Here is a 12,849-nt window from a genome sequence, read left to right as displayed (position 1 = left end):
CAATTGTTTACGGATAGAATTTGTCATAGGGAAGAACACAGACATTCTTCAGGGGAGGGGAGTGAATTTTCAAAGGATACGAATTCGGGGATAATTCCTATACGAAATTCTTTTTAATTATCTTACACTCTCTTTGTTAACTTAATTTTGCATGTGAAGATGTTCCGGGGAATTATCCAGGGGCCATTTTGAGCATGTTTTGATTCCCGGAAAAAAATTCCACGGAAGGGTGTATTCCCTGAGTGATGGAGAAACCGATTATAGATTAAAGTCTTTTTCAAACGAAAGTATGCTAACGATAGTTTTCCAGGCTTAATTGTCCGCAAGAAATTTTATGGGGGTGGGGAATTTTCAGCGAGGATGGACCTGTCTGGAGGGAGCTTGACGGGGGGGGGGTTGTACTTTACGTTGGATTAAATTTTTGCGGAGGAAGGGATATATTTCATGGAGGGTGAGCCAAATTTACCTGCATTATCTAAAAAACGAACAGAAATTAAATAAAAAAAAAGTTTTTTTTAACTGAAAGTAAGAAGCGACATTAAAACTCAAAACCAATAGAAAATATTCCGTATATGAAGGGTTATCCCCTCCTCAATACCTTTCCCTTTATGCTAAAATCTGGCTGTTTGTCCGAATTTTTTGAAAACGGCTACTGAAACACAGGGGCCGTTTAATTAAGAAAGGAAGCTTTTTTAAAAGTGCTTATAGCTTTAGCATAAAGAGCAAGGTATTCAGGAGGGGTCAACCTTTCGTACATGGAAAAATTTCAGCTTGTTTTGAGTTTTTATATTATTCCATACTTTCAGTTAAAAAAAAACTTGTTTTTATTTAATTATATTATTAAAAGAACATTTAGTAGCTTTAGTCCGAAGAAAATCAATTGGACCCCTATGGAACAAATAGGTTCTGTTTTGTCACTTGGCATGACCATCTTTTATTTTTTTTAAGAACATGAGGGTGGCAAATGGCTACTTCTTGTCGTCAAATTGATACTGATATGGGTGGCAGGCTGGCAAATGCTTAGTGATTAAGTATGAATTGCTATTAGTTAAAATGAAGACATGATGCGTGCAGTAGACGTCGACGGCAGTAGTTAAAAAGGTGTTGCAATTGACACTATTGTCAATTCATCGAATTGACCCTATTACCCTATTAAAAGAAATGTGCTTCATAGAACAATCTAGTCTGCATTTCTTTATCCTAGGTCTCAAAGTAATTACTACGTTTTTTTTTCAAACTTTGTAATATGTCATTTTCTAAAATATTGGAATTTTGCATAAATATTGGAATTTTTAATTTTTGACCTAAGAATTTGGTTTATATCATCTTGAAAGCTAGTGTAAAATTTTCCTTGTAGCAGCAATAATTCGTTATTACCAAAGAACACAAAACATATTTTTCAGCTTTTACCCGGTGAAATGTGTTACTTATACAACACCGACTTTCGAATTATCACATCGAATCTTTCTTTTTATAATTGCACCGTTTACGTTCCTTTGAAACTTCTTTCAAACTGCCTGGGATTCAATTAGTTATTTTATGTTGTCTTTTTTTTTCAAACGAGGGTGATGAGTTCTTAGTCTGCTATTCCCAGCTAGACTGAATGTGCCGTTAATGACGTAAGATGTGCCACTAAGCCTGAGACTCTTGACACATTAAATGGGCCGCTAAAAATTCTGGGTACATAAGATATGCTGCTAATTCTCAATTCTTAGACAAAGAAAATATGTTACTATTCCCCCAACCCTCAGACACAGAAAGAGCGCTACTAATTCTAGACATATAAAATGTGCCGCTAATTTCCAAACTTTTGACACATAAAATGTACTGCTATTTTCTGACTCCTATGCACATAAAATGTACTGCTATTTCCCAGACCCTAGACACATAAAATGTACTGTCAATTCCCCAGCCCTAGACGCATAAAATTGGCTCCTAACTCCCAAACTATAGACACAAAAAATGTGCAGATAATTCCTAAACACTAGACACATAAAATCTGCTGCCAATTCCCAAACCATAGACACATAATATGTGATGTTAAGCCCCAAACCCAATGCACATAAAATATTGTGTTTACCTCCAAATCCTAGACACATAAAGTGGGCTGTTAATTCCCAAATCAAGTAAAGATGAAATGGCATAGAAAAATAGGGAGATAGAGGGGAAAATAGAGAAATGTTTGGAGGCGGTGGGAGGAGGGGAGAGAGGTGCCACATTCGTCAATATTTTACAAAATTAATAAGACTATACCCATTAATCTGTATTTTCGGGTACGTATCACAATCTTAAGTTCCTTATAAATTCAGCTAAACTATTAAATAAATAATGTTGAAATCTTTTTCTTATGATTAGATTATCAAGTTTTTATACAGTGTAATTTCCTTTCCAAATGTTACTGCTTGCCAGAGAAATATTCAAAATTCAACATTACAACAGAATAGATGTTTTGGAAATTTTCCTGCGTGGGCTTTATTAGAAAAGATTGTTGCTATGTAACATAATCAGATGGTTTAATGATAACCTTTTCATAGTTTTTACATTCTACACAACAGAAAAATTTCCAAATTAATTTTTCAGGTGAGGTTTCTTGCTTATTATATATCTGTTTGATTTGATACTTCTTATAAAATTAGTCCTTGCATTAAATAATACCTGGATACTATTTGAAAATTTTTATAAAACTAACAGTAATTTTTCTAACGATATACTAACAATGGTTAGTTCTTAGGTGTGTAATCAGGAATTGCTTAAGAAAGGTGCCAGTGGCAAAAACTAGTCTTATTTGATTATTTGAATAAGAATTACCCAAGAAAAAAATTATTATATTGGCCAGAGGAAGAGGCCCCTCCCGGATTATACCCCAATACTTATATAATTCTGCTAATATATTTGAATAAGATATACTCCTAGCACATGGTTCTAATATCTAATCTAAATGTACCGTTAGTATATGATAATATACCTTTAATAATAAATCTCAATATTCATTTTGCATAATGTTTCATATTTATCATCGTTATATACTACTAACGCAATGACAGCTATGAGTGGCTTCGTGACGAATCACCTAAACCATAAAGTGGAAATTTATAAGGCGCTACAGCTAGTAAAGGCCATACGGCTCTAATTTTTCCCCCAGAGGCACTTTATATGGAAGGGGTCGTCAAATAAACTTCAGAGAGGGGTCATTTGATTGGAAATTGAAATTTCTAGTTCATATTTTCAGAGCCAAAAGAGTTCCAAGGGCAATTAGCACCCCCCTCCCTCAGGCCCTTTTCCCCCAAACACATCCGATAAAAAATTTAAGATAGCATTTTTCTTAAATAGTTTAAACATCAGATAACAAAGCTCTGAGGTCAACAGAACCCTACAGGGCCCGGTGGTAGGCATTGTAAGTTATATCCTGGGTCTATATATGATTTTTATTGAAGGGGGTGCTCGTATGCACTTCAGAGAGGAATATTTGATTGGAAATTGAAACTTCTAGCTCAATTTTAAGAGGGCATTTTTGATAAGAGGGTTAACTAGCCCCCCAGGCCCTTTTTTCCCCAAAGCCATCCGATAAAATTTTTACATAGCCATTTTTTAAGATAGTTCAAACATTAGATAATAAAACTCCGGGATCGATAAAACCCCCCAGAGCCCAGGGAAAGGTGTTGTACGTTATGCCCTGGTAGCATATATGGTTCTTATCGAAGGTATTCTCGTATAAACTTCAGAGATTGCTCATTTGATTGAAAATTGAAAGTTTTAGTTCCCTTTTTAAGAAGCAAAAGAGATCAAAGAGAAACTAGCCCCGCCCCCCATCACGCCCTTTTTCCTCCAAACCCATGCGACAAAAATTTTAAGATAAATTCTAGTTCAAGCATCAGATAGTAGAAACTTCGGGATCGACAAAACCCCCCAGGGTTTTGGGGCAGGTGTTGTAAGTTATGCCCTGGGACATATGTGGTTTCTATAGAAGGGATCGTCGTGTAAACTTTAGAGAGGGCTCATTTGATTAGAAATTGAAAGTTCTAGTTCTCTTTTTAAGAGTCAAAAGAGATCAGAGCGCAAATACCCGTTCCCACGCCTTTTCCCCCACATACACCCAATACATTTTTTTAAATAACCATTTTGTAAAATAGTCCAAACATCAAATATTAAAAAACTCCGGGGTCGACACCACCATCAGGACCCAGGGGCAGGCGTTATAAGTTATGGCCTGGGGGCATATACAGTTCTTTTGGAAGGGATGCTCGTGTAAACATTAGAGAGGGCTCATTTGATTGGAAATTAAAAGTTCTGGTTCAGCTTTAAAGAGTCAAAAGATACCGAAGGGTGACCAGTCCCCCTGCCCCTTTTTTCTTAAACCCATCCGATAAAAATTTTGAGATAGCCATTATCTTAAAAGTAGTCCAAAAATAAGATAATAAAAATTCCGGGGCCGGAGTGTTACTCAAACCCCAAGAGCCCGGGGGCAAGTGTTTTAAGTTATGCCATGAGGGCATATAAGATTGTAAGTGGAGGCCGTATATGCAGAGGTGGCTCATTTTATTGGAAATTGAAAGTTCTAGTTATCTTTTTATGAGTCAAAAGGAATTGGAGGGTATCTACCACCACCACCCCACACACCCTCTTTTCTGCAAATGAATCTGATCAAAATTTTGAGATTGCCAGTTAGTTTGAAATTGTTCAACGATCAGAGAACCAAAATGTTGGGGTCAACACATACCTCCCTCCTAGAGCCCGAGAGAAGATTAGTAATTTATGCCAATAAGGTATAGAAAGTTTTTATGGAAGAAGTGGTCGTATAAACTTCGAAGGGGACTCAAATGATCAGAAATTGAAAGTTCTAATTCTCGTTTTAAGAGCCAAGAGTGATCCGATTGCAATTAGCCCCCCCCCCCACCAACCGTCTTTTCCCCAAATGCGTCCTATTGATATTTTGTATCGCCACTTTGATCAAAATAGACCAAAGATCATATAACAGAGATTCCAGGAGTAACACAGCCCACCCGAAGCTGGGGGCAAGTGTTTTAAATTATGCCCTGGGGGCGTATAAGGTTCTTATGGAAGGGATGGTAGCATAAACTTCGGAGGAGGCTCATCCAGTTGTAAATAGGACGTTTTAGTGCTCTTTTTAGGAGTCAAAGTGATTGAAAGGCAACTAACCCCCACAGCCCCTTTCTCCAAACCCATCCGATAAAAATATTGAGACCACCACTTTGTTTGAAATATTCCAACTATCAGATCACAAAACTTCGGGGTCCACATACCCCCTCCCCCCAAAAAAAGAACCTGGGGAAAGGGCTGTAACTTATGCCGGGGGGTATATAAATTTTTACGGGAAAGTCGGTCGTATAAACTTCAGACGGGACTCTAATGATTATAAACTGAAAATTCTATTTCCCCTTTTAAGAGTCGAAAGGGCTCCAATGGCAACTAGCCTCCCCCGCCAACCCCAAAGCCATAAGGCTCCAATTTTTTTTCTCCAAAAGCACTTCATATGCAAGGGGTGGTGTCATAAACTTTGGAATTCAGTTGGAAAGAATAACTTCTAGCGCCCTTTTAAGAGTCAAACGTGATTGTAGAACATCAAGCCCCCTCCTTTCGACGCCGTCTTTTCCCCGAACGCACCCAATCAACATTTTGAGATTGCAATTATGTCTGAAATAGTCAAAAGGTGAAGTAGTGAAAATTATTCCTTGGGGGTTGACAAAACCTCCCACTGTCCCCGGCGCAAGGGCTTCAAGTTATGCAAGCTGTCCATTGTTCACATACAAGGTTTTCATCGAAGGGGTAATCGTATAAATTTCGGAAAAGCCTCATTCGATTTAAATTGAAAGCTCTAGCTCCATTTTTTAAAGTCAAGAGTAATCAGACGGTAGAACCCCCCCCCCCACCTCCATGTTTTTTTCTAAATACTTTCAATCCAAATTTTGAGTTGGCCAATAGCAATGGTTACGGGTTTGAACCACCCCCAGCCCTGGGGGAAAGGGCTGTAAGTTATACTAGCAACCCATCGTTAACATGTAAATCTTCTATGAATGACGTGGTCGTGCAAACTTTGGAGGAAGTTCATTCGGTCGGAAATCAAAATTTATTGTGCCTTTTAAGAATCGAAAATAATCAAAAAGTAAAAAACCCTCCCACCCCCCTTGTGCCTTTTTCTCCCAAATGCATTTTATAAAATTTATTTTGTTCAAAGTAGTCCTAAATTCAAATTGCTATAACTTAGGAGTTGAGAAATCATTCCTAGCCCCCAGGAAAAGGATTAAAACTTATGTAAGTGGCCCATTATTAAAATATAAGTTTTTTGCGGAAGGGGTGGTCACAATAACTTTGGAGGGGGCTCATTTGACCGGAAACTGAAACTTTTAGTTCTTTTTTTAAGAGTCAAAAGTGACCAATTAGTGGCCAATTAGTGACCAAAAAGTGGCCAAAAGTGGGCAATAAGCCCACGCCCCACTTTCCCAAAAAGCATCCGGTCAAATTTTGAGATAGCCATTTTGTTGAAAAATAGTTCAAAGGCCAAATAAATATATTTCTGGGTTGGAACCCTCCCCCTCCAAGCCCCGGGGAAATGGCTCTGAGTTACGGAACTTGCTTATTGTTACTTTGATACTTTGTTTACGGTGATGCCTTAATTACTTATATGCTTTCTTTGCTTTGATAATTTCGTACTTTGATACTAGTTTTAATACTTTGATAAAAGTTTGATGTTGAAAAAAATTGGTTGTGAACTAAGGAATTTTCTAAAAACTTAGAAAGTTTTTGCAATCAAAAACGAAAAACAATTAATTCTAAAAAAAAACTTCCGAAAAAGAAGTTTTTCAAAGAAAATTATAGGCTATATTAAAGTTAAGACCAGCAGATACAAATACCTGTTAAAATTCAAACTAGAAACGACAAAAATTGATTTTGAAATAGGCATTTTCTAAAAACTTTAAACTTTTTGCAATCAATAACGAACAAAAATATATTCAAAAAAACTATCCGAAAAAGAAGTAACAAAAATCACTACAAGTAAGAGTTTAGGTTTTGCCTCCTTCTCTCACTATAAAAGTCTAAAATCATTGGCGCTTTACTGAAAACTATAGGTGTCCTGAACAGTCTTGGAAAGTACAAATAAAATCAAACTGAATATTTAATCTATAATGATATCAATTCTTGAAAGGTAATCAGTTCAAGATTTTTTTTTTCACTTTAATTTTTGTTTTCATTTTCAATGCTATAATAGCTGAAAAAGAAAATATTTGTAATGTAGTTTGTTTTCAGTGAAGCACCAATGATTGATTAGGCTTTAGACTTTTACATCTAAGGAAGGGGGCAGTATCCAAGTTCTTGTTTATAGTAAAACTATATTTGTGTTGGACAGTGTGCAAAAGAACTAATAAAATTAAACTGTATATTTTATATATATAATTATATTAATTACTGAAAGCTTACCACTTCAAAATTTAATTCTACTGTAATTTGTATGTTTATTTTCAATGTTGCATATAAGACTTTAATTTTTTATTAGTATTTAAATATGAAAATAACCTTGAGTGTATTTTTTTAGCCCGATGCTACTGATTCTAAGACTCCTGCTGATTTTCTGTTCTTAGAAGAGGAGTTTCATGTTGGTGAACTAACATGAAATGTAAGTTAGGTTCGAAAAAGGGAATTAAGTGTGATCCATTACGAAAGTGATTGTTGAATTTTAACCCTGATATATTAAATAATGAAACTCGTACAGACGATGTTCTTCTTCTCAAATATAAAATGTTGGTTGTTTATATAATGCAATACATTTTTCAGACTAATTACATGCTTTTATGCAAGTTATTTTTATTTTATGCATAGTTATTTTATGCAAGTTATTTTTTTATGAAAGTTATTGTAAAGTTTTTTATTTAATTGCTTTTGCATTTCCGACGAAAACCCTTTAAAAAGGTTTTTTTTTTCCAGAGAAAATCCAATGATGGACTCTTTGTTTCAATTTATAACCAATTTCATGGTGTGGCAGGGTCTTCTTTGATATCGTAGAAATTTGGTTGTCGCAATTATGATTAAATTTTTCTTACTTTCTGTGGAATAAATTCACGTCTGGGAGTACAACGAGTTGATGCAAACCGTCCAAAAAACTGTTTGGAGCACAATAGATTATTTTCGATAAAAATTTCATAGATAGACACCCTGGATCTGGGTATGACTAGGGATAAATCAAGGAGGCACACTCGTGCCTCTTTAAAGAGGCGAACCACGACAATGTTAAGCGATCTTCGGTTCCAGTGGTCGCAGAGGGATGGGGAGGGATGCATTTCGTAGCCCAAGCTCCAACTAAGAAACCTGCCAAATTTCATCCCCCTCCGACTTTTCCTTCATGGGGAATATCTGGCCGAAAGTTTCGACCTACCAACCCCACCCCCCTTTAACGTTGTCCGATCGAGCTGAAATTCACAAGTTAAGGTCCCCTAGGGCCCAGGAGCTTCTCCGCGAAATTTCAGCTCAATCCGATAACTCCTTCCTTGTTTTCCAGAAACCACCCATAGCCACTTAATGTTCATGTTCTTTTTTTTCGCCACGCCTACAGGTCACAGCCGACATCGGATCTGGGTGTACGAAGACTCATTCGACGCGGAATTCTCCGAGTAATTTTCCTGGAAAGTTTCGTTGGAAAATCTTAACCCCCCGATTTTCTGGCTTAGAAAAACCCATTTCCCCATAAGAGCCCATGTTAATTTTTGAAATTCTTAAAAGTTATATTTATACACATGCAGGTATTTCGACTTCAAACATGCCCGGTTAGCTCAGTTGGTAGAGCGTGGGACTTTTAATCCTAAGGTCAAGGGTTCAAGTCCCTTATCGGGCGGTTTTTTTTTTCACAAAATATGAAAAAAAATTCGTTTTCTTAAATAGTTAAAGAGGCTGCGTCTCAAAGTCGAACCTTAAAACGTACAGGAATTATGAGAGGCAGTCCTAATTCCTGTACGAGGAGTACAGGAATTATTAAATTACATCCACCATGGATTGTAGAAAAACGTACAGAAATAATATGAAAAAAACTTCGTTTTCTTAAAGAGTTAAAGAGGCTGCGTCCCAAAGTCGAACCTTAAAACGTACAGGAATTAGGAGAGGCAGTTGTCAGATGTTAATTAAAAGAGGGCTTTTCCGAAGCCAAGAGTGGGGGGTTAGGGGGCGGCAGCCCCCCACAACAAAGAACCTGTACAAAAGAGTCTTTAAAAGCGGGGGGTTTTGGGGGCGGCAGCCCCCCAACTGCCTCTCCTAATTCCTGTACGTTTTAAGGTTCGACTTTGGGACGCAGCCTCTTTAACTCTTTAAGAAAACGAAGTTTTTTTCATATTATAATCCTTAAGAGCTTACCGCCAGCAAGAATAGGCTTGCCATCAGTATGGATGACATCAACAAAATCTGCATCACTAGGATCTAATCTGACAATTGTCTCCGTTCCTTCAAAAAACGGTTCGGCAGGATCCAAACCTAAAAAAAAATCATACATTGGATATTTTTGAAAGTTACACTTAATTTCAAAGAAAAAAAACACTAATTGTGCCTTTTTCTAGTAAAACTGCTTTGCAAAAGTTAAGTTCTAATTTAAAAAGTTGGTTTGAAGAGGGCGTTAGCCCTACTCGCATTTGGGGTAGTCCTGAGCATGCTATAAACACGAACAAAAATTAATAAATAAAGAAAGTATTTTCATACGGAAGTAAAGAGTGACATTAATTCTTAAAACGAATAGAAATTATTACACATATGAGATCGGCTGCTCTTGTCAACCCCTTGCTCTTTACACTGAAGTTTGACTTTTGTATTTTTAAGAATTACTGCTAAAAGACAAGGGCTGGTGAGTTGGAATTTGAAACACTCGCAGAGCACTATAAAGTTTTAGCGCAGAGAGCAGGGAATTGAAGAGCTCCCATAAGGCACGGAACAATTCCTGTTAGCTATAAATTTTAATGTCACTTCTTACATTCAGTTGAAAATAAATTACTTTTTTATTTAATTCTCAATCAAAGACCACTCATGTACTAGCTCTACTGCTACTACTACTACTACTACTAACGGCTCATTATAATACCAGGCCACCTAAGGGTAACACAGTTGCATGTACTCTTCCTCGATCTCAATCTATTCTCTTTCTTAGACATAAGAAAATTACCATGAGTGGCTCTTTAGCCAAATATGGAGAGAGGGGAGAAAAACCTTGATATCTCTTAATTTAGAAGAATATTTTGTTCTCGGTGAACGGTGACACATATCCTCTTATTGTAGAAAAGGTAGTTTTTAGTAGGAAATGATGGTTTAAACATCGTAGCATTATGATATAAACTAATGGTTAAAATTAAAGAGTGAGGGTTTGCTTGGCGCGACAGCCTTCCTCTGCCTTGTGGCCATTCTATTTTATATTTAAAGGTGAAGATACCTAAGAGAGTCCTTTTCACAAATAAACATAAGCGAAGATTAAAAAAAAGGTTAATCGGCATAGAAAGTAACATTAAAACTATGAAAACGAACACAAAACTATGTGTATGAGGGGGGCTATTGCCCCTTTAATCTCAGATTCTTCACGTTACAGTTTGACTTTTCTCCCAAAATTTCAAGAATGAATTCATTAACACAGGAGTAATGTAATGAAGTTTATAAATTATTTAACATAAAGCCCTTAGAATGAAAGATTTATTCAATTCTCACAGTTTTGAATAACATAGTTCTTGTTTGAAATATTATTAAATAAATAAGGTAATAATCCCTTTAGCCGTAGACGGTTGCTTGAAAAGGACAATCTTCGACAATCTGTGACTCTTCATCCGCAGAACGTGCCCTAGCCATCTCAACCTTTCTCTCATTATAGCCATAGAAAGCAGGATTGATACAAACTTTTGTACAGCCTACTGTCTGAAATAAGGTCAGTCAGCCAGGTGCCCAGAACAATCTCTCTGGAATTTCTCTGGAAAACGTCTCTGTTGGCAATTTCTCTGGAAAACGTCTCTATTGGCAATTTCTCTGGAAAACGTCTCAGTTGGCAATTTCTCTGGAAAACATCTAGAAAATCTTTCATCTGCTTTTCGGAGCGCCCATCCTTGAGAACCATATTTGAGCTGTTTAAGTGAATTTGAGCTTGTTTTGAGTCGTCATGACTGTAGTTTCCTGTTCTAATTTGGGATTGCAGACTTATCTTCCTGTTCTACCAAACATTTTTTTAACTGTGAAAAAAACTCTGAGCCTTCACTATTCTACCTTTAACATCTTCACTGCTCCCACCGTACAATAATGCTACCATGGTAAGTGAAGCTGCCCGCCTGATCAATCTTTTCGTTATCCAACGTCAACTTGTCATCTTCATTTATTCCTAGTCTTAGCGACTTAGTCTTCTTAACATTAATTTTCAAACCTATTCTAAAACCCTGAACTCGCCTAACCTCTAAAATTTCATTCCTTTTGCTGACACTTTCACCTAGGATGCTTAAATAATCATTCAATCTAAGTCCATCGAAATGATCCATATAAAGGGGGATAGAACACAGCCGTGTTTAAATCACTTCCTATCTTCCCATTCCCAATCCAAAGCACCTGTAGGAAGGTTCGCTGAGTCATGGATATTTAGTTAAGGAAATAACATGGAACCATGTTCCAAAAAAAGAAGTCCCCCCAACTCTTAGAAGACAGGTTTAAATTCGCGTATGGTGTAATTGGAGCAAAGCGCCTTTAGGAGTGAGACAAGTAAAAATTTAAGATTATTTTAAAGTAGTTTTCAGAATGTTTTAGTGTTTCCTTCAAATGGTCCCATCTCCTTAAGTATTACCAATGAATGCTGCTACCATGACTGCTAACAGCACTGTAGAGTTACTTTAAGGAGTGGCACGCCTCGACGATACTATGGCCTAGTAAACGATACAGCATTTGCACTGGATTCTGATTAACGGATGGTTCTTGCTTTTGTCTGTTTTGGTGGCCTTTTTAGGGCCAAAAACTTCTTTTTAGCTAAGAGTCTTCTTTTTCTTATTTATTATGGGTTTGACCTCCCCATAGTAGCATAATATTTGTCGGTATGGAAAAATAATGAGTTGACGGTAATATGCTCGAGATTGTCTGCGCAGAATATTGACTCTTACTGATAGAAAAACATTGATAAGTGTAAGAACCATGTTGTGACCAAGATCGACCAAGCATTGCACGAAGTCTCTATTCATACTGACCGTCCCAAGAACTCCTTGCTGTCCGGTTCTAAGCCAGCTTAAGTGATTCGTGTAAAACTGAGAAAATGTGTTAGTCACCATCCTCCACTACTTCTAGGACCATCACTTTTCCTGAGGCGACTAAGCCAGCTTAAGCACTTTGTGCAGACTTGAGAAGATGCGTTGGTTCCCATCCTGCACTGATTTTAGCACCATTACTTTTCCTGAGGCCATAACAATTTCAATGATTCAAGGAACGTAAAAATTGCAATTTGGAACGTCACAGCGTTGAAAAATTGTATTAAACCAGAAGCTAAGCAGGATTACGTCTTATCTATATTTACATGGATGGTTTTCATGGGATTTGTCCGAAAAAGTACAACCAAGGCAATGGGAGAAAACAGACACGATTGGAGAAGTAAAAATCTCGTAGACTTAGATTATGCTGATGATTTAAGCATCCTAGACGAAAGAATTTATCAAAATAAATGATTTCTTAAAGGTTTGAGAGTTCAGGGTGCAAGGATTGGGTTTAAGATTATTATTAAGGAAACGAAGCCACTAAGACAAGGAATAAGTGAAGGTGAGAAGGTGATCATGGGCAATGAGAAAATCGATCAAGTGGACAGCTTCGCAAGCCTAGGTTGTATTGTTTGTAAAGACGGTGGATGTAGTGAAGTAT

General features: G+C 36.9%; 1 protein-coding gene and 1 non-coding gene across 3 annotated transcripts in view; one reads left to right on the top strand and one right to left on the bottom strand.

Moving 5' to 3' along the window:
- LOC136032658 (pancreatic triacylglycerol lipase-like) overlaps positions 1 to 12,849 on the bottom strand; it is a 109,341-nt gene that overhangs the window by 47,894 nt on the left and 48,598 nt on the right. For both annotated transcript variants that reach the window (XM_065712943.1, XM_065712944.1), the window contains exon 6: positions 9,355 to 9,471. In XM_065712943.1, the coding sequence (XP_065569015.1) occupies positions 9,355 to 9,471 (117 nt within the window). The remainder of the gene's footprint in view (positions 1 to 9,354; positions 9,472 to 12,849) is intronic.
- Trnak-uuu (transfer RNA lysine (anticodon UUU)) lies at positions 8,770 to 8,842 on the top strand. The gene has a single exon. It is a non-coding gene; the product is annotated as a tRNA-Lys (tRNA).

The sequence above is a fragment of the Artemia franciscana genome, chromosome 11 (assembly GCF_032884065.1).
Source record: "Artemia franciscana chromosome 11, ASM3288406v1, whole genome shotgun sequence".
Taxonomy (NCBI): Eukaryota; Metazoa; Arthropoda; class Branchiopoda; order Anostraca; family Artemiidae; genus Artemia; species Artemia franciscana.
Note: the sequence above shows the minus strand (reverse complement) of the source record. Positions and strands in the feature narration are given on the sequence as shown.